The sequence below is a fragment of the Oxyura jamaicensis genome, chromosome 1, assembly GCF_011077185.1.
Source record: "Oxyura jamaicensis isolate SHBP4307 breed ruddy duck chromosome 1, BPBGC_Ojam_1.0, whole genome shotgun sequence".
Taxonomy (NCBI): Eukaryota; Metazoa; Chordata; class Aves; order Anseriformes; family Anatidae; genus Oxyura; species Oxyura jamaicensis.
The window spans coordinates 10,127,552-10,148,411 of record NC_048893.1 but is presented as its reverse complement, the minus strand read 5'-3'; the positions used below and the strand labels follow the sequence as shown (position 1 = coordinate 10,148,411).

At 35.3% G+C, this 20,860-nt stretch overlaps 1 protein-coding gene across 2 annotated transcripts in view; it reads right to left on the bottom strand.

Moving 5' to 3' along the window:
- Positions 1–18,580: 18,580 nt before the first annotated feature.
- Positions 18,581–20,860, bottom strand: part of HGF (hepatocyte growth factor) — a 69,414-nt gene continuing 67,134 nt past the window's right edge. For both annotated transcript variants that reach the window (XR_004754835.1, XM_035340801.1), the window contains one exon: positions 18,581–19,129. Coding sequence is in view for 1 of the 2 variants with exons in the window: in XM_035340801.1 (XP_035196692.1) it covers positions 19,061–19,129 (69 nt within the window). In the remaining variant the exon portion in view is untranslated. The remainder of the gene's footprint in view (positions 19,130–20,860) is intronic.

Here is a 20,860-nt window from a genome sequence, read left to right as displayed (position 1 = left end):
TCATCTCACTTAGCTTTAACCAATTTAAATACAAGGGTCTTGTCTAAACTGCTCACTTTCCAAAATTCTCACACAACCACTTAAGACCTTTCTGTTCCTGATTTTTTCTTGTGAAGTCTTTAGAATTCTGCTCTAAGGCATGCTCATTTTGAGTAAAAATACTGTAAATTTGCTTAGCAGCTGTCTCATACTTTATTCCTGTCAGACTTACAAACAGGAGTTGTTGACCCTCTGATGTCTGCTAACAAGTGAGTTCAGATTACATGCAAGTCAGAATTACAGGAGGATGTCTGTAATGCAGCCCTTCCTCTAGACCAGCCTTTTTTCTACTTGATTCCTCGGATGATGGAGCATTCAGATTTTTACTCCAGCGTAACAAAATGCAACTTAAACTCACGCCCTTCACATTACAGTATGACTAAGAAGTATTCAGTGTGCTATGTAGTAAACCCTTTTGTGAGAGAGCATAAATAGGGAGACAGAAAGCACAATTTATTTTATTTTATTTTATTTTATTTTCAATTTTTACTGAAGCTGGTCTAAATTTTACAAAATGAAATCAGACTAAGGCATGAAGAGGATGAGGGTATTTTGCCCTAAAGGCTGTGGAAACAAGTGTGAAAATATGTTTAAAATATAAAGTAAGCCTAATAAGAATTTTCATGACAAGAAAAAGCTACTGTAATAGAATTGACAATGTTACATTAGCAGTGGTAGCAAACCATAGACACAACTATGAGTACATGTTTTGGGGTAGATTTTCTCTCTGCCTCACTTGGCATTGAGAGAAATATTATCTCACTTTGCATCAGCTCTGTAAGAAGACTTACATTGTCAATAAAAGAAGTAAAAGGAGGGACTAAACAATACAAAGGTTTCTTTGCTTTTATTTTTTTCAGTCCATATTTTAAGAGATTCTTTAAAAAAAATTGAATTAAAATATGGACCTTAAAATTAGGACTTTTGTCCTGATTGTCCTTTTTGAATAAGCCCTTGTGTCTTTGGTATCCAGAGCTAATGACAAATGGCTTCATGAATCATTCACTTTTCTGATGGAGTCACTGGGGAACTTCACTTAACACAGTTCATGTGATCCTCTGATACTCATGGAGGAACGCTGAGACAAAGCAGTAAGAATTTATTTATACAAGTGATAAACTGGAGTTATGACACTTGTTCAGTCTGGGTTTGCATGACTTTTTTTCTAATTTCTGAATAAAAGTTGAGTCATCCATTTTTCTAGCTACATTTAATCAAAGGCAAAGTGCTTGGAAAGCATATAATGAACTATCCTTTTGGCTTATTGTTTGATATTACTAACAGGACTGTAATCAAAAAGCACTGGTATTATTGTCCTCGAGTTATTTTATAGATTAAAAACATTATGAATCATCAGAATAGGGCCTATTTGTCCATATATTCCCCTTATTCCCTCTGAAGATTTCCAATTCTAATGATGCTCCATTCTTTGCAGATTAGTCTGCTTCTGAAAACAATTGCAGATCCCATGCTTATGAAATCTGGGATTATTGGTAAATATTCTTTCTTCTTCCTATCTCTTACTCCAAATTCTTCTCTCTGCTTCATGCTTTTTTTTGATAAAGTGTTGCCTGGGTAGCAAAAAGTTTGGAGCAGGGGATGCGAAGAGTCTGTGAGATATATTGGTCGTAAACTTTCTGTGAGCAAGAGGTGCTCTGAAGACAGGTGTGCCTCCTTATTAAAAATTCCAAGACGAAGATAAAGAAATGGCAGGACCCAGGGATAAGTCAAAATGAGCTCTTCCTTTGTCATGCTGGTGGAACAGTTAGTGCAACAGGGGAAACAATATTCTGTGAGAGCACAAATGTCACACAGTACCTATCAGTATATTCACAAGTGTCCTATTCTACTGGTGACAGTATGCTCTAGCTGATGAGTATAGTCTGCACTACAAATCAACATCATGGGTAATGTATATTGTTTTTTTTTCTACTTGAAGTATGTTTTCTTTTTGCCTAGCCTTGCTTTTAAACATTTTTATATGATGATACCAAACATGAAACCGTTAGCTATATTTATGTCCACTGTATTAACTTCTGCGTTAGAAAATATTCCCCTGAACTATTGAATTTTGTTCCTGGTGTCTAAATTTCACTGGAGTTGTGTTCTCAGAATCACAGCAATGCAGAAATACCCTTGGGATTTCATCTTCTGCCCCTTCTGATTGAAATTGTATTTGAGAAGACATATCTCCCAAAACACAATGAACATTATGTTACAGTACTTTGATAGGACAATTCAAAAGAACAGTTATATTAACAATAGAACATGAAACAGAACCTGACTTTGTTTATGAGTTTAAAAGCTCTGTGTTTAAGATTTTAAATGCTAGGATGTGAATTCAACATTTCACTTCTTGCATAGATTAATCTCAGAAAGTAGACTTCCATTTATGTAACCTTTAAAGCCTCAGTAGGACTTCTAAGACCATTATTATCACATTGTCATAATGATCATACGAAATAATCACATATAAATCTGGTCAAATATTACTTACGTTATACTTAATTCTTTCCAGTTTGAAATTACTATACATTATTTTATGCATAATCTTGATATACTGATTATGTAAAGATGAGCACATAACCAAAAATCCTCTAAGAAAGGTGACAACAAGACATATAGTATATTTATTTTACAACTAGCTTTGGCACTATATAAGCTAAAAAGTAGTTAATAGCACAGACTCTAGGAAGAATATAGGGTATGTTCTTATTATGAATTGAGAGATGAAGGATCATGTATATTCCATGTTGGTATTTCCAGGGAAATATATATATATATATGATCTACATATATATGATCTACATATATATATATATATATGTATATATGATCTACATATATATATATATATTACCTTGCATTACATTGCAGATGCAGTACTTTAGTGCTCCATGGATTTCCAGAGGGAATAAAGTGTATGGATTATGACAATAAAACTATAATCCAGATAATGCAGAATTGTGGTCATTTTTTTAAGAAACCACCTATGCTGAATGTGATTTCAAATATCAGAACAACATGGGCTGTTACACCATCTGGTAGTCCCATCGTATAGAATATTTCCCCAGTAATCCAGTGTTAATTGTTTTAAGTAGCAGAAGGGAAAAAAAAAAAAAAAAAAAAAAAAAAAAAAAAGTGTTATGACACTTAGGCACAAATTACCTTCAAGGTTTGTGCAGACAGACCACAATAGCTAAAACCTGGAAAGAAGCAGATTTTGATCTAGAATTCAATAAAGACAGCCAGATGAACAACAGACACAAGAATTTGCAGTAGAAAACAGCATAAATAAGAAATGACACCCCCCTTCTCAACATACATGACTTCATTAGGATTTCATTAGGAAAACAATATCGTTATTACTCTTTTTGATGCACTGGCTTTAGAGTTCTGATATTGTCTGTAGATGTAGCTCCATGCTCTGTAAAGCATGACCATTTGTCTATTTAAATAGACAAGCCCAGTCAGTGTAAGCTTATCAAAAATCCTAGAATTGTATCCCATGCATGCAAGGATGGCAAACAAAAAAGGCTTTCTAATTTAAAACAAACAAAAAAAAAATATGCACAAACCATTCAATTTAGTTTAGTTTTACAGAATCATTTTTCATAGGGGTATATTTAAAACACACGTCAAGATGGACTCAGTCGATAAAGTAGTTTAGAAATGAATGAATGATTACCATTTTAAATGACCCTTTAGGAAAGGCAGATTCTCCCTTTCTCATGTCCTGATGTCATCTACAAATATTCTGTGTTCTGCTAAACATTCTGTCATCATTTGAAACATCAGGAGTTGGCTGTTATTGCAGGACAGATACAAATGCTGATTGTCCTTTATATGGATAAGACATGTCAATTTTTTTTTTTATCTGCCTTGGGGCATAGGAGATTTGAAGGATACAATGCAAGAGTCTTGATGTGAAATAAATTGGAATAATTGTCTAATAAATGTCTAATCACACATGGCATAAAATAAACCTCAATTTCAATACATTTCAGGAAAATCTAATGAGGTCTGATGTTTACACCTATTTCCTGGCTCTAGACCAAGATTATATTCTCTACAAATTTGATTGGCTTTGGCAGGATCAGAATCTCTGGCATTATAGCAATAAAAACATTGGATATATTTATTTATTTATTTATAATGCTTAAAAGACACAAGTTTGTCTTGTCTCTTTTTTTCTACCACTTACACTTTTTACTCATATTTTTAAAATTAGGTTTCACTCCCACGGCTATCTTGATGTATGAGGTTGTCTTATGTTATTGCCACTGTGGCACAAGATGCAATAAATATTTTGAGTTATAAAGATTGCAGAACTCAGATAGCTAGATTTTGTTCATGAGTATGAATTAATGCACCTGTATTCATCATTCATGCCTAACAAGATGTGTTGTATTTACCAACAGGAGGTATCTAATGAGGAAGGACAGAAGAGTCAGAAGAAGCTGTTCTATTGCTTTATTCCCTCTCCCACATAAACACCATAATGCTATCCATGAAGGACGATAATAATAATAATAATAATAATAACATAAATCTCATATCAGATATGGGATCTGGGATTTAGATCTCCACAGGCTATCACATTCAAATCAGCAGCTCGATTTTCCAGGACAACCTAATCCTGCATTTGTGAACTACCTTGCTTCACAGCCTTGACCTCAAGTTGATCCCAGGTACTTCTGATGAGATAGATGACAGTCTTTTAAATACAAGCAAAAGGGGCAACCACTCTAGAAATCTGTGTTCTGGAGCAACCCCAAAATTTTACATTGCTGTAATTGCAACCAACCTTGATAGAGGACAGATACATTTCATACACTCTCTAACTGTCCCCAGTCAGTGTCTGCATAGTGATACAGGTACAGCAGACCATGGCTTCAAGGTTGAAAATATTCTGAAGGGAGGATTTAATCAGTATAAATTTTTACTCCACTGGTATCAGGTGGAATGTTGCCACCGTGTGTCAGCTACAGCTTTGGTCCTGTAGATTACCTAATTCATATTTCCAGGAGACTGGTTTGGGAAACTAGAGAAATGTGTGCATAATATAAACATTTTCAGAGACCCGGGTGGAGGTATTATAGAAACACAGCAGGCTTCATCCTCAACAAAACAAGTCCACATAGAACTTAAGACTGCTGAACAGTGTTTCATAAACAAAGTGAAAACAGTGAAGATATACTATGAATTGACTTAATATCTTTCCCTGTTTGCCATATTAACTAAATCACGGACTTAAATTTACACTAGAAAGCTTTATAGAAACTTGGCAGAAACACAGTACAAAACCCACAGGGAGTCAGAAAGATTGGTCAGAATTATTGTCTTATATAACACAATAAAATGCATTGGTAATAATTCAAAAGCCATGATAGAAATCTGCACTGTCCACATAATGTGAGAACAAAAAAAAAAGCAGACAGAATAGTACTTCTCACTGAGGATATTTTTACTATTCCAGACATCACATGGGAATAATAGATCTGTAGAGACAACAATAATATTTTCATAACCATGAGTGTAATCTGACTGTTATGCTGTTGGATCTAAAGTATAGTTTTCTGAATGCAATGGTTCATTTCCTCCAAATGACTACTGTGTGTTAGCCAAATAAGGTTTCTTCAAAAACTAAGCTCTATATCACTGTTTGAGCATGTTTGTGTATGTGAGTGTCCGTATGTATAACTTAGATTTTTTACAGTGGTCTCATCTGAAGAAAAACCTCATTAAATAGTACCCTAGCTACTACAGAACATCTTACAAATGAATGGGTATTGTTCTTTTTTGGCTAACAGCTGCTTTTAGTTTAAGTAGTTTACTGTTGCTAAAAGCTCTGACAATCCAGATACTTTTAGTTATCAAGGTTTATCTCAACCTGTTAAAGTCTAGATAAGGGGTTGCCAGTTTCCCTGCTTCAAAGGAAACGAGTAATTGGAACTATAAACTCTCCCATTCATCATTAAAATGCACATTTTTATAGGGCTACAGAAAGCATCTGTATCTTGACTTAGACAAGGCATGCGTTAGACAGATTTAAACCGAGACTGCTCAATACCGCAGATCACTTGTCTGACATTTACAGATGTTAATGTGCACACACTCATTTTAGAAGAGGAGAAAATAGCACATGCTTAATCAGAAGATTATTTTACAGAATGAGGTTTTCATCCAGTGCAGTTCTTTTCTTTGTCTGAAGCCAAGAGCCCTTAGTCCTTCACCAGATGGACTTGGTACCTGCCATGATCTGGTCCTACTAATATTCGGTGTAGTTTCTCTCACTTGTGCCTTGACATAAAGACAATGCAATGTCCAAAAACCATGCACTCCTGAAGATGATTTTAAACATTATGCCTTGGCCAAGTCTGACAATTATTCATTTCTATAGTCCATTAACAAAAAGTGAAGTCTACATAGCAACTAAATAGCCTTTGTTTGTACATGATGTTCATATTTCCTTATGGCTAATTTGATGGAGTCTTCCCTTCCTTTGTAATAGCTTGCAAATTCAACAAAGATAGAAACACTTTCAAAGTAAGTTAAGTTTACTCTTACATGTTGCCATTATCTTCAGAATATATAAACTCAACAGTCTAAAGTAAGGTTTTTCCAGAGAATGAGTCCAATTTTTTTTTTTTCGGTTCCTTTCCCTTGCACTCAGTAATTCTAAAATGAGTCCCTGTTTCTGTACACTGGAATGCCACAAAGAAGGTTGCTTGATAAAATTCCCATTAACACCCAAAAAAACACCCTGCACAGATATTTAAAAGATTTTATATATATGTGCTTAGATAGGTTTCCTAAGGAAGCAGATCTCACAGGTTCAGATAATCACAGAATGTTTGATGTTGGAAGGGACCTCTGGACAACATTTTGTACAGCATCCCCTGTTCAAAGCACCGTGACCAAGAGCAAGTTGCCAAGGATGGCTATCCTTCCAAGAAGAGAGATTCCATAATCTCTCTAGGCAACTTGTGCCAGTGTTCAACTACCCTCACAACAAAAACTTACTTCTCTTATCTTTAATGTAAATTCATGTATTTCAATTTGTGCCCATTACCTCTTTTCCTGTCACTGTATGCCACTGAAAAGAGTCTGCCTCCCTCTTCTTTACATCTTCCCATTCACACTCACTGATAAGATCCCCTCTGAGCCTTTTCTTCCTGAAGCTGAACAGCCCTAGTTTCCTCAGCCTCTCCTTATATGTCAGAAGAGTATTAACAGAAAAATACTTTCTTTATTTGAGCTATAGATATAGCACAATATAAATTTAAATAAATTTATGACAAGTCACTCAGATTTTGAATCCAGTCACATAACTAGAAATTTTATTGAAAGGAAGAGATCTGATATTAAGTCACATAGAAGTTTACTAGCTTCTCTTTCGGTATTGACTCCATCAGGATCCAACAGTGTTAAAAACTTTTGAAAATATTCCCTGAAATTAGCACTCCTGGAGGATTTAAATAGGATAATAAATTATTATTTATTACATTATTGTATAACAAATATTATACTAAATTATATTATCCCTACCCAAATTATATTTTTATACTATAGAATTGTGACATTCTGTTATAAAACTTTCTGTGCATGTCTTTATATATAACTTCTTTAGAAATCCTTCTCGGGGCTATGCAGTCAGTTTTATTTTGAAAACATGCTTTGCCAGTCTCTTATTTTCTTTTATGATGTGTCTGTTTTCTTTGGTTTGTTGTTGTTGTTGCTTGTCTTTGGTATAGTAATTATGTGCATGTAGTTTGAAAGGTTCCTTCTAAAACTCCATATGTATGTTTATAACAATAGTGTTTGAGGTTTTACCTAAGCCTTATAGAAGATTTTATATGTGAAAGTTGTACAAAGAGAGACCCTTTCATTGCTATGTAATTACTTTCTACATGTACGAGGCCCCAAAATGTGCCTGACCCATCTCACGTATCTCATGTTTAAGAGTTTTCAGAAAACAGTTTGAGGTGGCTGTTCAAGAATACTGAATAAATAAATTAACAAATAAATAAATAAATCAGTGCTGAATTTCCTCTCCTCAAAGAGCTGTTTGAATAGAACTGAATGAATTTTAAAACTCATTTTAAGATCTGGCAATCTGAGCACGATTGGCAGATAATTTTTCAGCAAGATGAAAAATGCATGTGCAAGAAAGAAAAAAAAACTAAGATACTTTCAGTCTAATCCATTTAGCAATCTGTCTCTAATTTTAATGATGTATTTTTCATTTTATTACTCATGAAATGTCATTTATATGAAACTGTCACTATGATATTAGAGGGGAACAGCTTGTGTTAAACTGTGTGACATCTTTGCCAACTTTCAATGCTTCTTACATTCCACCTCCTTAGAATTTCCCTTACACTTCAAATATAACATGGATATTTTACTACATGTACCATACTTTTGTACATAGCTGCTGTAAAAAATATGGTGGATGCAGCAACCATTGTATTTAGTTAATTTGCCAATATGAGAATTATTCTGAAAAGCCCTGTGTATTAGCCTAAAGTGAAATGAAAATCCTACAGTATTCTAAAATATCTATGATAGTTTTCAATATTAGTATTGAGTAGGTGGAGCTGTAATCACTTTCAAAGAGAAACAGTGATATTAGATTTCTTTTTCTCTGAAAGATGTTTAAAATTGTTGTCTTACTGACAATCACTAAACTGGATGAAAGTTAGACCTCTCTTTTGTTGATATTCACATATTTATATCAGTAACTCTGCTTGGTTAATTACAGTCAAATGCAGAAAAAAATCCTGCTAGTTAATAATTCCCAAATCTGTAATATAACCTATAGAAAACACAGATAAACAAACACAAAGACAGCACTTACTCTCTTTTTATATATATGCATACAATGGTTTTAGTGGTCTTTGGGTTCTCATCTACCTTATAGAACTCTACTATTTTTCTCAAGTTTTTCATGTTCTTTTCAAAATTGTTACTATGAATAGTTATACATATGTTAGAAAAACAGCTTTCAGCTGTCTTCTTTTGAAAAAAAAAAATATATATATATATATATATCAGCTAATTACCTTTCTATTGTCTCGTGAGGATTCAGAAGGCAATGTAGAGCACTTCAAAACATTAAACATAACACGAAGTTCTTGTAAAGTTGTGTTATTCAACTCAGAGCTCCAACACAAAGAAGGAAATGTCTGTATTTGAAGTAGATTAAATTGTGGCTGAATTAAGATGAAAGATATTTGTTGAACAGGGAGGATTTCTAAAATGACAAGTTCTCTTTAGGAAGCTCCAAGAAATTTTATTTCAATATTTTCTAATGGTCAGTCTTTGATTTACATTTTGAATAAACAAACAAACAAACAAAACAAAACAAAAAATACCTGTCACTTAAAAAATAACCATTATTAGAAAAAAAAAATGAGACTTTGAAGACATAAATTATCAGGCAGAAGGAAGACCGTTAAAGATGTTTCATATCAAAGTTCAAGTGGATGTTCCTTCACATAGATACAAAACATTCACTGCTGTAAGAAATATCAGAAAATTTCTTCTTGATTTTATACTTTGTTCATTAAAGAAAAATGTGCTATAATTATTTACAAATACAGAACTGATGGGGGCTCCCTGGGCCCAGGAGACAGCAAAGGCTCCATGTGGCAGGCCTCAGCAGACTGGGCCTATCATCCTCAGTCAGGACTATGACAGGATGGAGGCAGCTGGGACAGGCCCAGCTGCAAGAAATGGGGTGCCTCCATGTGGACTAAGGCCTAAACATTTTGAGGTAGGGTTTTGGTAGGGCTGGAAACAGTGTCCTATGGCCTTTACTATGGAAGGCCCCAGGTGCTTGAATGTTGTCCTAGGCCATGGACAGGGTTGGGGGAGCCTAAGGGAAAGGGTTTGTATAGTCATAAAAATATATAGTTTAATGGTTATAAAGAATTGATATATACACTGATCACAAAGGACGATTTAAGAACCCATTCGACAATATCTATGGAAGATTATATCTTCAGGATTACCCCATGAATCTACCACTTGTCATCAACATTTGTTTTCAGTCCACAAAGCTTGATCTCAAAGCTTTTGCCCTGTTTATAGAGCTGTGGAATTGACCTTCACTTAATGACTTAGTGTGGCTGCTTTTTGTTGTTTGTTTGTTTGTGTTGTTTTTGTTTTTTAAACTATTCAATTGGCTTGATCAAATAGTTCATATTACTTCAGTATTTGTACTCTACTTTTCCTTCAGTTCTTTTTCAGTCTTCAGAATTCCTTACCGGAGTGGACTAGAGCTGAATTCAGAGAAGTTTGGAAAACCAAGATTTGGGACTTTTGCAAATGCACACATATACTTGTATTCTATAATGTAATCATAAAAAGGTTTCAACCCTGCCACATGTGAATGTTTTAGATTTAATTCTGATCTTAGATGAAGCACATATCAGATACAGTTATCATCATGTTTTAAATATATCTCTACATTCTATCAAATAAATGTCAGGTCTCATATACAATCTGTCATTTGTAATTCTGCATCCTAAGAGATATGTCTAGACAAGTATTATAGATGCTGCAGAGATATACACTCTAAATTCTGCTCCAGACCAGAGGCCAGTTACAGGTGCTCCCCATGGACTCTGAAGTAATTGGACTGCATACCATTAAAATGCAACCATATTAGTATTTTCTCTGCATTGTCTTCAACTACATAAAGACATATAGTAAGTCTCTGGATACCAAATAACCACACCACACTTATTTCCACAGGAGTTACACAAACTGTGGTTAAACTAGAAGTAAATTTTAATCTGTGCCCTGTTACATATAGTACCAGTTGTTAAGACTTTGAGTGTCAGTTCATTTTACATTTTTTAAAAAAGAAGAGAAATATGAGGGATCCATTAACATTTTAAAGTTAGTTTCAGAACTCGTTTATGGTGTTTCTGGATTAGGTACTCTATAAACAAGTCCCTACGACAATCCTTAATGACATTTAGCCAAAGCCATAATGCTTTCCAAATTTCACTGGTTTATTTGTGTCTCCAAAGGAAATCAGTGGGACTTAAGTTTATGCTTGAAGCTACACATATGTTTAATTAGGGACCCAACCCACGACCTTAACTGGTGTGTTACAGTATTATCCATTCATCTCATACATATGAGATTCTCTCTCAACATTTTGAACATTACGAAAGAATTTCAAAAAGCATAAAATCACACAGCATGATGATGTCGTACAGATTCATCTCTTGCTAGAAGTATGATGTTTTGTGCTATAGAATGTTTAAATTGAACAAAAATTAATGCATTAGTTATCTGGTTCAGCTATCTTGTACATGATAAACTGACTGCTTTCTCTCACACAACATGTCCAAAAGCAGTTCTGTTAGAATTCGCATCAAAGATATTCTCTTTGGAGAAATATCCAGCTTTGATTCTTGCACTCTTCCAGCTACCAAAGCTTCACACAGCTAGAAGCAGAATTTGTAGGAACTATATCTTAATCTTTTTTATTTTCATGGTTTTCATGGACTGCACTTCATCTGCCTAGACGCAGGAATTAATCAAATGAAATACCTTTGATGAAATTTGCCAGCTGGTTTTGACTGCAATGTGGCAGTGTAAGACTGCTGTAAACAGCAGTTGAAGAAATTTATGGCAGCTCTGTATTGTCAGAGGAACACAGCAAAGACAAAATCTGCTGCTGAACCTGACCTGAGCATATCTCAGGTTATTTTTATTCTTCACATTGTCATTTAATTGTTTCTTACAGTGGTCCTCACCTTTATCAGCATTAACATCAGTCCTATGTGGTACAGCTGAGTGACCATCTACCACTTATTACAATAAGTACTAGGTAAAGTAACAGTCTCCTGTAATCGGACACATTCTACTTCGTGTAATTTATTTTACTGGAATAAACATTACAGTTTTGGAGAAAGCCCAGCCTAATGAGTCATCCCTTAATACACCTCTAAATGGACTGTCCATCTTTAGAGCTGCAGTTTTGTGCCAGATTGCAGGCATGTACATTTTTTATTTTATTTTATTTGTGTGTGTATGTGCAAAAATCTTCTATGCAAAGATAGATCTCAATAATGTGAAGTACTGAAAAACATCCCTAAGGCTGTAAGGGTGAAAAGTCAGTTACTTGAGGATCTTTCTGTTTCTTCTATTCTATTAAAAGTATCTTAATTTCCTTAGAGCTGATATTTTATTTGTTTTGAATGTAAGACATTAGGAAAGGCCTGGAGGGAAGTCTAGCACACAAGTGACTAGTAACAATCTAATCCCCCTGTACTATTGAAGGAAAATATGTTTTGGTTTCTTTCTTCTTAGTCAAGTAAACAGATAAATATATTTCCCCTGGCTTCCATTACAGTGAGTTGGCAGTTACAGAAGAATCCTTTCAGTTTTGATTTCCTGTGAGCTTTACGAATGAATGACCGCAGAGTACAGTATTCTCTTGGTGTGGTTTTTATATACTCTATGCCTTAAAAGGAGTGTTTCTGAATGCTAAATTTGTTTCTGAATAGCTATATGATCTAACTTGGAGAGGCTGGTTTGATTTCTGTATTCAGTACGTTTCCACTTTTAATGAATGTGTGAAACTGGGAAAGCAATAGGAAGGATGTGGCCTGAAAGAAAACATTTTATTTATTTTTAAACTTCTCTTTCCTTGATTTTCCTCTCCTAAACTGAAGTCAAAAGACTGACTAAATGCACATATAGACATGAAGTGGTTCAGGACACTTTTTCAATTTTCCCATAGCAGGCAGAAACCTAATCAAACCAAACCAAAGTAGCTTTAAGCCCCATGTACAAAGAGCTGATCTCAGGGAAGTTAGTGGTATGCTGTAATTTCTCTGTTTAAGCTGTTTCTTGTAGGTGGATCTTCCAGAGAATGAGGCCTGACAGCTACAGGGGTCATAACCTATGGTCAGAAACTGCGTGTCTGTAACTGCTTCCTTATAGTTCAGTGGCCACTCCTATGGCCTGGGACCTAAAATTATTGCCCTGCATTCTCACGTCTAAAACTCCCTGAGGATAGCCCTGCAAAGATTTTCTCCTTGGTCTCTACAGAACTTCTCTTTTTCAAGTAAGGCTTCCATTCCCTACTCATTTGCAAGTAGTAGCCCCATCTTGAAAAGACATCAAAAGCTTACTGTACAAGCAGCAATCTCTTCTAAAAGTTTTTCTCTTTTCCAGAGTGACTTTTCCTTTTCTTCTCTTTCATGCATCACTGAGCTTTGCCTTTGCAGGTATGTTGTCGGAAGAGAGGAAAGCAAATGTAGAAACATCACTCAGTGCATTTGCAGTATTTCATTCTTCACAACATTCCCAAGTAGTTATTTGCTCTGTACTCTGCAGAATGAAAGTGTCCTGCAGTGGAAACATTCAGTGCTGGTGCTGCATCTGTGCTGAGGCACATATACAGCAATGCAGAGAGGAAAAGGGAAGAAGAAAAAAAAAAAAAAAAGGAAAGAAAAAAAAAAAGATAGAAAAAGGAGAGAGGCAAAATGACTTCATCACTTCTGTCCTCACAAAGAAGATAATGAAGAAAGTACTTTCCAGATAGAGAAAGTGAAATGTCTTCAGTCTTCAGACAACTAAGTAGGCCAAGAAAACTTCCAAGAGAGGAGTGAAGAGAAGGATGTTCCAAAAAGCTGCCTTCAGCAGGCTATAAATCTTACCCAGCAGACAGTTCAAACACATCACTTACACCAGTCTTACTCTTCTGTGTTTATTTTCTTCTTGCCAGTGTTAAAATGGAATAATAAAGTAGCATGCAAACAAACAAGAAAAATAAGAAAATAAGCAAGAAAATAAGCAAGAAAAAACAGTAAAGAAGAAAAAGAATTTGAGTCCTTGTCTCTCAGCAGTGTTGAGGAGTCCATTGGACTGCATTGTACCACTGTTTGTGAAAATATAACTGAATCTTCCATGTCCATTACAAGAGGAGAATTCATGAACTTATCCTAAGTGTCAGAAATAACCATTCATAAAAATATGAGAATGTCAAAACTATATTTAAATTTTGCAAACAGACGCGCATCCAAAATTTCTGCTTTATACCCAAGTGAGGTAGACACTGTAAACCTTGGTTGCTTGAGTTCAAATCAGCTTTGTAGATTCCCTCCTGCATTTAGTTAGAAAATGTTTGAAAGATAAGGAACATTTTATGCAGTGAAGAACTTGTCAAGGAAAAGGGAAACAATTTCTCTTCTCAGTGTGGAGAGGTTTGAACTGTTATGACCAGCCTCTCAGGAGCCTGCTCAAATTCTGAAAGGGTGGGAACAATACAAAACCCTGCTTTTAAAAGGGAATGTACAATCCCCAGGCAGGGAAATACCTCTTCAGAGGAAGCTGCAGAGAGAGTGAGTCTGGGAAGGTAGGCAAACACACCACAGAGAAAACAAATAGATTCCAGTTGGAAACCAGCCTGGTCTCTGTCAAACATGGTAGTAAAACTGACATGATCTTGTAGATTAAGTTGGTAAGATCTTCATGTCCTGATGGAAGGCTTACTGATAAGAACATTTTATGGTAGATTTAATGCAAAATCTAAACAAACAAACAAAAAAAATGTTGTTTGTTTTTAAGCACATATGTAATCCAGGCAGGAAGATACAGCTAAATGAGAAACTTCAGTAGAAAGTTAAAGGAATGCTCAAGGATTAGAGTTACGGAGTTACATGGACTAGGAAGTCACTAGGAGTAAATGGTATCAAAAAAATACCATGTTTACAAATACAGCCCAGCCTCTGTGCTAGATAAAGTAAGATACCAGCCTGGAAATCCATCCAGTATTGTAGAATAGGCTTATAATCAAATTACTTAAGATGGCAACCCAGAAAGATCTCCAGTAAGGAATTAGGTTTCTACAAAAAAAAAATCAAAAAAAAAAAAAAAAAAAGAGAAAAAAAAATGCCTTAAATATAGAATTATCACTAAATCCTGTCTCTACTGATAGCCAACAATATTAAAGTGTAATAAAAAGGAAAAAAAAAGGCATCTGGAAGGGTCTCCAATGGCCTGTGCACCATTTCAATAAGCACTGTGGATGCAAATGGTTAGTACTGATTGTCTAGAGGGTTTGGATATCTTAAGAGTCATGGTTGAGCTTGTTCACTTCTAACTTTTAGGGCCTCAATGTGCAGAATATAGTTGCACTGATGGGTCCAAACCTGAATACATCTGGTTGAATACTAATCAGGTTTACTCATTTGCTTCCAGTGACAGGACCCATAAAGTGCTTTAGACAGAGTATGTATACACACACACAGATCGGCACACACAAAGACATATGTAAACAGGCTGGCAGTGCAGAAGTGATTGGATTGGTTCAGATCAACTAGTTCTCTGTATGAATTTGTATGGGTGTGGTGTGCATACATTTGTGTGTCCATCTGTGTGGTTTTTGTGCTCAGTCACATAAAGCCTCTGGCTAAGCATAAACAGTTTGGTATGGATGGCTGCAGAGCATCTCCCTAGGGATAACTGAACCTCATTAATGTAGGATATGTAGAAGCCATTTAACCCCTAGCAGCTACCTTTCCCTGTGTTAATATACCTGAGAGCAACCAAGGAATATTAATGAGGATAACTGCAGTCTGAAAGCTGCAAATATTTTAAGACTGCAACAACTTCTCCCCTCCTATGGGCAATCTTATAGACATATTCCAAAGATGTTCAGCAACAAAAGTTAAGGCTATGTGGAGACTTTGGCAACAGAAAATTAAACTTCAAAGAACTATAGGATCAGGCAATAATGGAGATTCATTTGGGGATGCACAGGGAAAATAAGGACTTTCAAACGAATGCTTGATACAAAGCTACCACAAGCAGCAACTTTTCTGAGCTTTCATTTAGGAAAGAGAGGGAGAAGGAGAGGGAGAGAGAAGAATTTATATAGTTGTAGTTTATAGTTATATAGTTATATAGTTGCTGCTCTATGAAGTTAGAGTACTGTTAAACTGAATGCTGAACAGCAGATGGCATATTTACACCCAGTATATGAGACTATTGTTGACATGGTTTGTAATGGCAATGTTGATCTAAATGCCTATTTCCTCAGTATGTGGATCATCCTGACATTAATCCACAAGGAAAGGAAATCATCTGGAAAATTTCCAGTTAGCATAATCTAAACTGAATTAAATACTGTAAACTCACATGTTGCTCAAGGGAAAACTTCCCTCAAGTGGACTTTTTGTGCTGTACACTAGCCTCACCTAATCCCATGTGTGAGAACAATGCCACATTTCCTGCCTTATTTTTAATAAATTGCTATGAATTGCACTCTCCTGTCTGTGCAACCCAACTGAGGGCAACACCAGCTTAAATAGACACAACTTGAGATATCTCAAGCCATCCCTAAACTCTTGGGTTCTGAAGTGGTAAAGGTTTTTCCCTAGTGGAAAGTTTATACCTTGAGGATATATGTGTATAAAAACTACATTGAAACAAACTGCATCAATCATGTTATCATCGTTGTTATTATTATTATTATTATCATTATTTTAATGAAAACAAGATTTGAATGGAAGCAAATGAACCAATCCTTATATTCATTTAGATTCTGACTGAGCAAATCTTCAGTGGAACTTTGATGTCCACTTTTGAAGAAAGCATATGCTTTTCTCCTCCACCACTCAGGATCAATCTGGAACATGCCCTGAGTGCTTGACAAAGTCAGAATCTGAACAGTTTATGAGTAGGTTGAAGGGTTTTGGAGGATGACTTAGGACCTGGCTATTAGCCCTAGATAATTCTTTGACATTAATTTCAATGCTAGTAGGATCGGGTTTTCAGACACAGAAGCACAAGCATGCACTACATCTTTGACCATGCAGAGAAGTCATTGCACCTTTCCAAGTGTTCTGAGAGAATCAGCTTTAGGAAAGCTAGGGCTATTAAGATATTCTATTGCAGCTGTTCACACCACATATCGTATTATAAAAATTGAGACAGCATTAAAAAAAAAAAAAAAATATATCTGTTCATTTTAGGGCTTACTTTGGTGTTGACCTTTTTATGATATGTCTTTTTCCTTCCAGCTGTTTTCTTTCATATTTATTGCAAGTGCTTTTTATTGGAGCATAGCTGTCCAGAAATCGGTGCTTTTGAAGGCAGAGTTGATACACAACTGAACTCTTCTAAATGGCCTACTCTGTTTACATGAGGCTTGTTAAATAACAAAGAGCAGAAAGCAAGTTCTGAGCATTGATAATGGATTTTAGCATTTATCATCTGCAGAGTAGAATGTTCTTGCAACTACAAAAGTTAAAACCTTAACAGAAGATTGTAACAGAAAGAAATATCCCTTTGTAAATCTTTTTTTTATTTTTTATTTTATTTTATTTTATTTTGTGCAAATTGCTGTACAAGCAGTTAATTCTCATTGCTCCCAGGAGGTAGACCAGTCACTTGAACATCTTTAATACTTTGAATGTAAAACTGTAACAAGGTCTGTTTTTGATATGTGGGCTATTACTAGACTTTTATAATTTTAGAACCATTCCTGCACATTTGAAATTATTGACAAATTTCCCATTGATTTCAGAAGTTTTCTGATAAAATTCACTCTTTTTATGAATTAATTAGAAAATCGCCTTTTTGGACTACAAATTTAAAGAATGAGATGTTTACCATGAAAATCTGTATGAGATCATTTGAAGAATGATTCACTGTTGATATAGCTGGAGTTGTTAGCAAATATATATTTAAATCACTAAAACTTCAGTGAAACCAGAAATGCTTAGAACTTAAAAATTTCAGATGGATAATTAAAAACAAGCTATGAACTTACTGTCCATTAACTTGAACTTTCCAAATCAGAATGCCATGATTCTATAGGTGTTTGTCAGTACCCATCTGAATGGAGGCATTCATCCAGTGACACTAGTTAAGGCTTGTCTTCTTCTTTGCTAGCTATTGCTATTGGTTGGTTTTGATATCAAACGCAGCAGCAGCAATAGTCCCTTGGTTAGTGCAAGGTATTCTCTTTTGCATCAACTTATGTACCATCAGTAGGACTAAGAGACATAGTGAGGGAAGCCCTTTCTTGAAATGTAATTAAGTATATTAAGAGAAATTCTTAAAATGCCAAGCCTCCCATACCAACATTGTAAGGAACTACAACCCTTTTGGCAAATGCTCTTGTTTAGATTAAACACACCCTTTCCACCCCAAATTACCCTCTCCACAATATGCTTAGGCCATGGTCTGTGCAGAATTCCAGCAGGAATCTCTTGGGGATACTCAACAGTATCACACCCTGGATTTGGTTTTATCTTTCATTTTATGTGTGGTCTTGCTATTAGATGCATGAAGATCTTTAAAATACCAAACCCTCCTTACACTGCACAGTAAAATTCCTCATTGAAATTAGTATTGGGAGACACTCATTTTCATTGGGAGACACTCATTTTTCTAAGCCTACCAATTCAGTTCCAAACCTTCTTCTTTAAATAAGAAATATAATGCTAATTATGTTGGTGGTTTTTTATAAAATACTTTATTAAGAATAATAAGAATAAACAAGGATACAAAAATACCAACTTTATTAACTAATGAAGATGCCATTAATTACAGAAGATTTGCAATACAAGTTATAACCACAGTGTTCCCTTTTCATTAGGCTTTCAACTAGTTGTCTTTAATGGGAGCATTAATTTTCCCACTTAAATATGAAAAAAAATACTCTTATCATACACTGAATTCAACAGGCAGCTCCATGAAGTTAGATCCCACACAAGGAAACACCATACATAAATGCCCAAGAGTATATCTAAAAAGGAACACCATAAAATATTAGGATGAAAAGCCATGTCAGTTCCTGCCAGCAGCCCCAACATTCATAAAACAATAATATACCAGTGCACATAAAGGAGGAAGAAAATAATCAATAAGGAAAGAAGACTAAATAACCAATCCTACTGGTTTCATACAGGCTCCATGGGGGTGAACTGGTTTACAACCAGCCTTCCAGAAGGATAGCAATAAAGCCTCGCCTGCTGTTTCAGTTGCTGTGAAGTCCAGAACTGGTGTGCTTTTTGGTGTACAAGGATGCATATAGTTCAGTGCACAGCTGTAGGGAAAAGCATTGAGCAAATTTCAGCCCCCGCTTTTTGACAATCACATTCACTGATTTCAAGGGACATTTTGCCTGAGTAGATTTTGACCCTCAGAGAGATATTTGGACCCTCATCTGAAAAAGTGAGTATCTCTGTCAAGTACTTTGGCATTACACACAACATTACCTCAGAGAATTTTAGTCTTAAGCTAGAGAAGAGAAGATTTCAGCAATAGCAGCAAAAATCTGGACCAGTACATTCCCAATGAGAGCAACAGTTACTCTGAGAGTCATGAGGTTTATGAGAGAAAAAGAAATAGGGAAAAAAGCTTTTTTTAAGGGAAAAATATATTCATTAATGAAAGGAAGAAGTATCTGTCAGTTCCAATGCCCAAAGAAAATTGGTAATTAATTCAAACTAACTTCAGTAGCGCAAATAGGTCTTAGGTTTGAATCCCAAAATTTCATATCCAGTTATTACACTTTTCAGAATCCATGAACTAGTTGCAGCAAGGAAAAATGAAGATAAAATTCAATGGAGTCTAAGAATGTTCTTAGATAAGGGTTTAGGTTCTGTACCCTTTAATTTTGAGTTAAATCACATCTACAAAGTAAATTCCAGATCCCCCTGAAGTCAATAAGAGGCCTTCCAGAAATTTAGATGGGCACTAGATCAGGTCCCCCCCCTGTTATTATAGAGAGAAATATGTTAGAACTATTAAAAAAAAAAAAAAAAAAAAAAAGTATCTATAGAGTATAGAGTGTCCTTTCTTAAGAGAATCCTGTAGTTATAACAGTTGCCTGGTACGGTACCATTGGTACCAACAAGAAATATTCACAGGAATAAATGAAGTACAAATTCATTACCACATATCATTATTTTTCTCTTCACTTGCTCTTCAGAGCCTCATGTGCCCTCAATAATGAGTTAGGGAGAGCAAGAACACCTGATGAGCAAGTGCATACAAACATGTTAAGTTCTGGAGCATCAACTCTGCAAAAATTTTACTGAGGCACTGCCCAGAACAGACAGGTAAAAATCCTTACACATTGTCTAACAAAAAACAGTATTTTTATCATATATATATATATGTGTGTGTATATATATATATAAAAATCACAGTCTTCTGCACAGCAGAAGCTTATAACTACAATATTTTAGGGTTCAATTTTTTAGATAGACTTAAAATGCCTGCAAATATAACACAGTGAGCACATAATTCTTAGAATACAAAAAGTGAACATGGAATTCTATATTTCATCCACATTCTACTTGATTGGTAACAAAACTCACTTGGAGTTTTTTCAAAAGTCTCTCTTAAAAAGTCAATCCTTTCAGTATGCTATGGTCTGTATATACTTAGTAAGAATACACCGTTTACATACATGGCAATAATTAATTGTAAATACAACAGGCTAAATCCTGCCCTCTTTAGGCCAGGTGAGCGAGAGAGCCCAAAAGGAGCGTAAAGCCTTCAGAGGCAGACAAGAATAGATCAAGACAGACTATCCATGTAGCATCCACAACCTCAGATCCCTTGTACAGGGAAGTTGCATCTTGTCCAAAGAGATTATTTACATCAGGAGAAATTTCAGAAGTTCTGCTTGCTAAAAGACTTTTTCCTATGCACCAGTAAACTGCTGGATGCTTGACACAAATTTCAGCAAGCCAAGCCACTTAAGCATGGGCCGAAACTCATCCTAGTACACCAGGAGAAGTAAGCATATTTGAGTCCCACTGAAGTC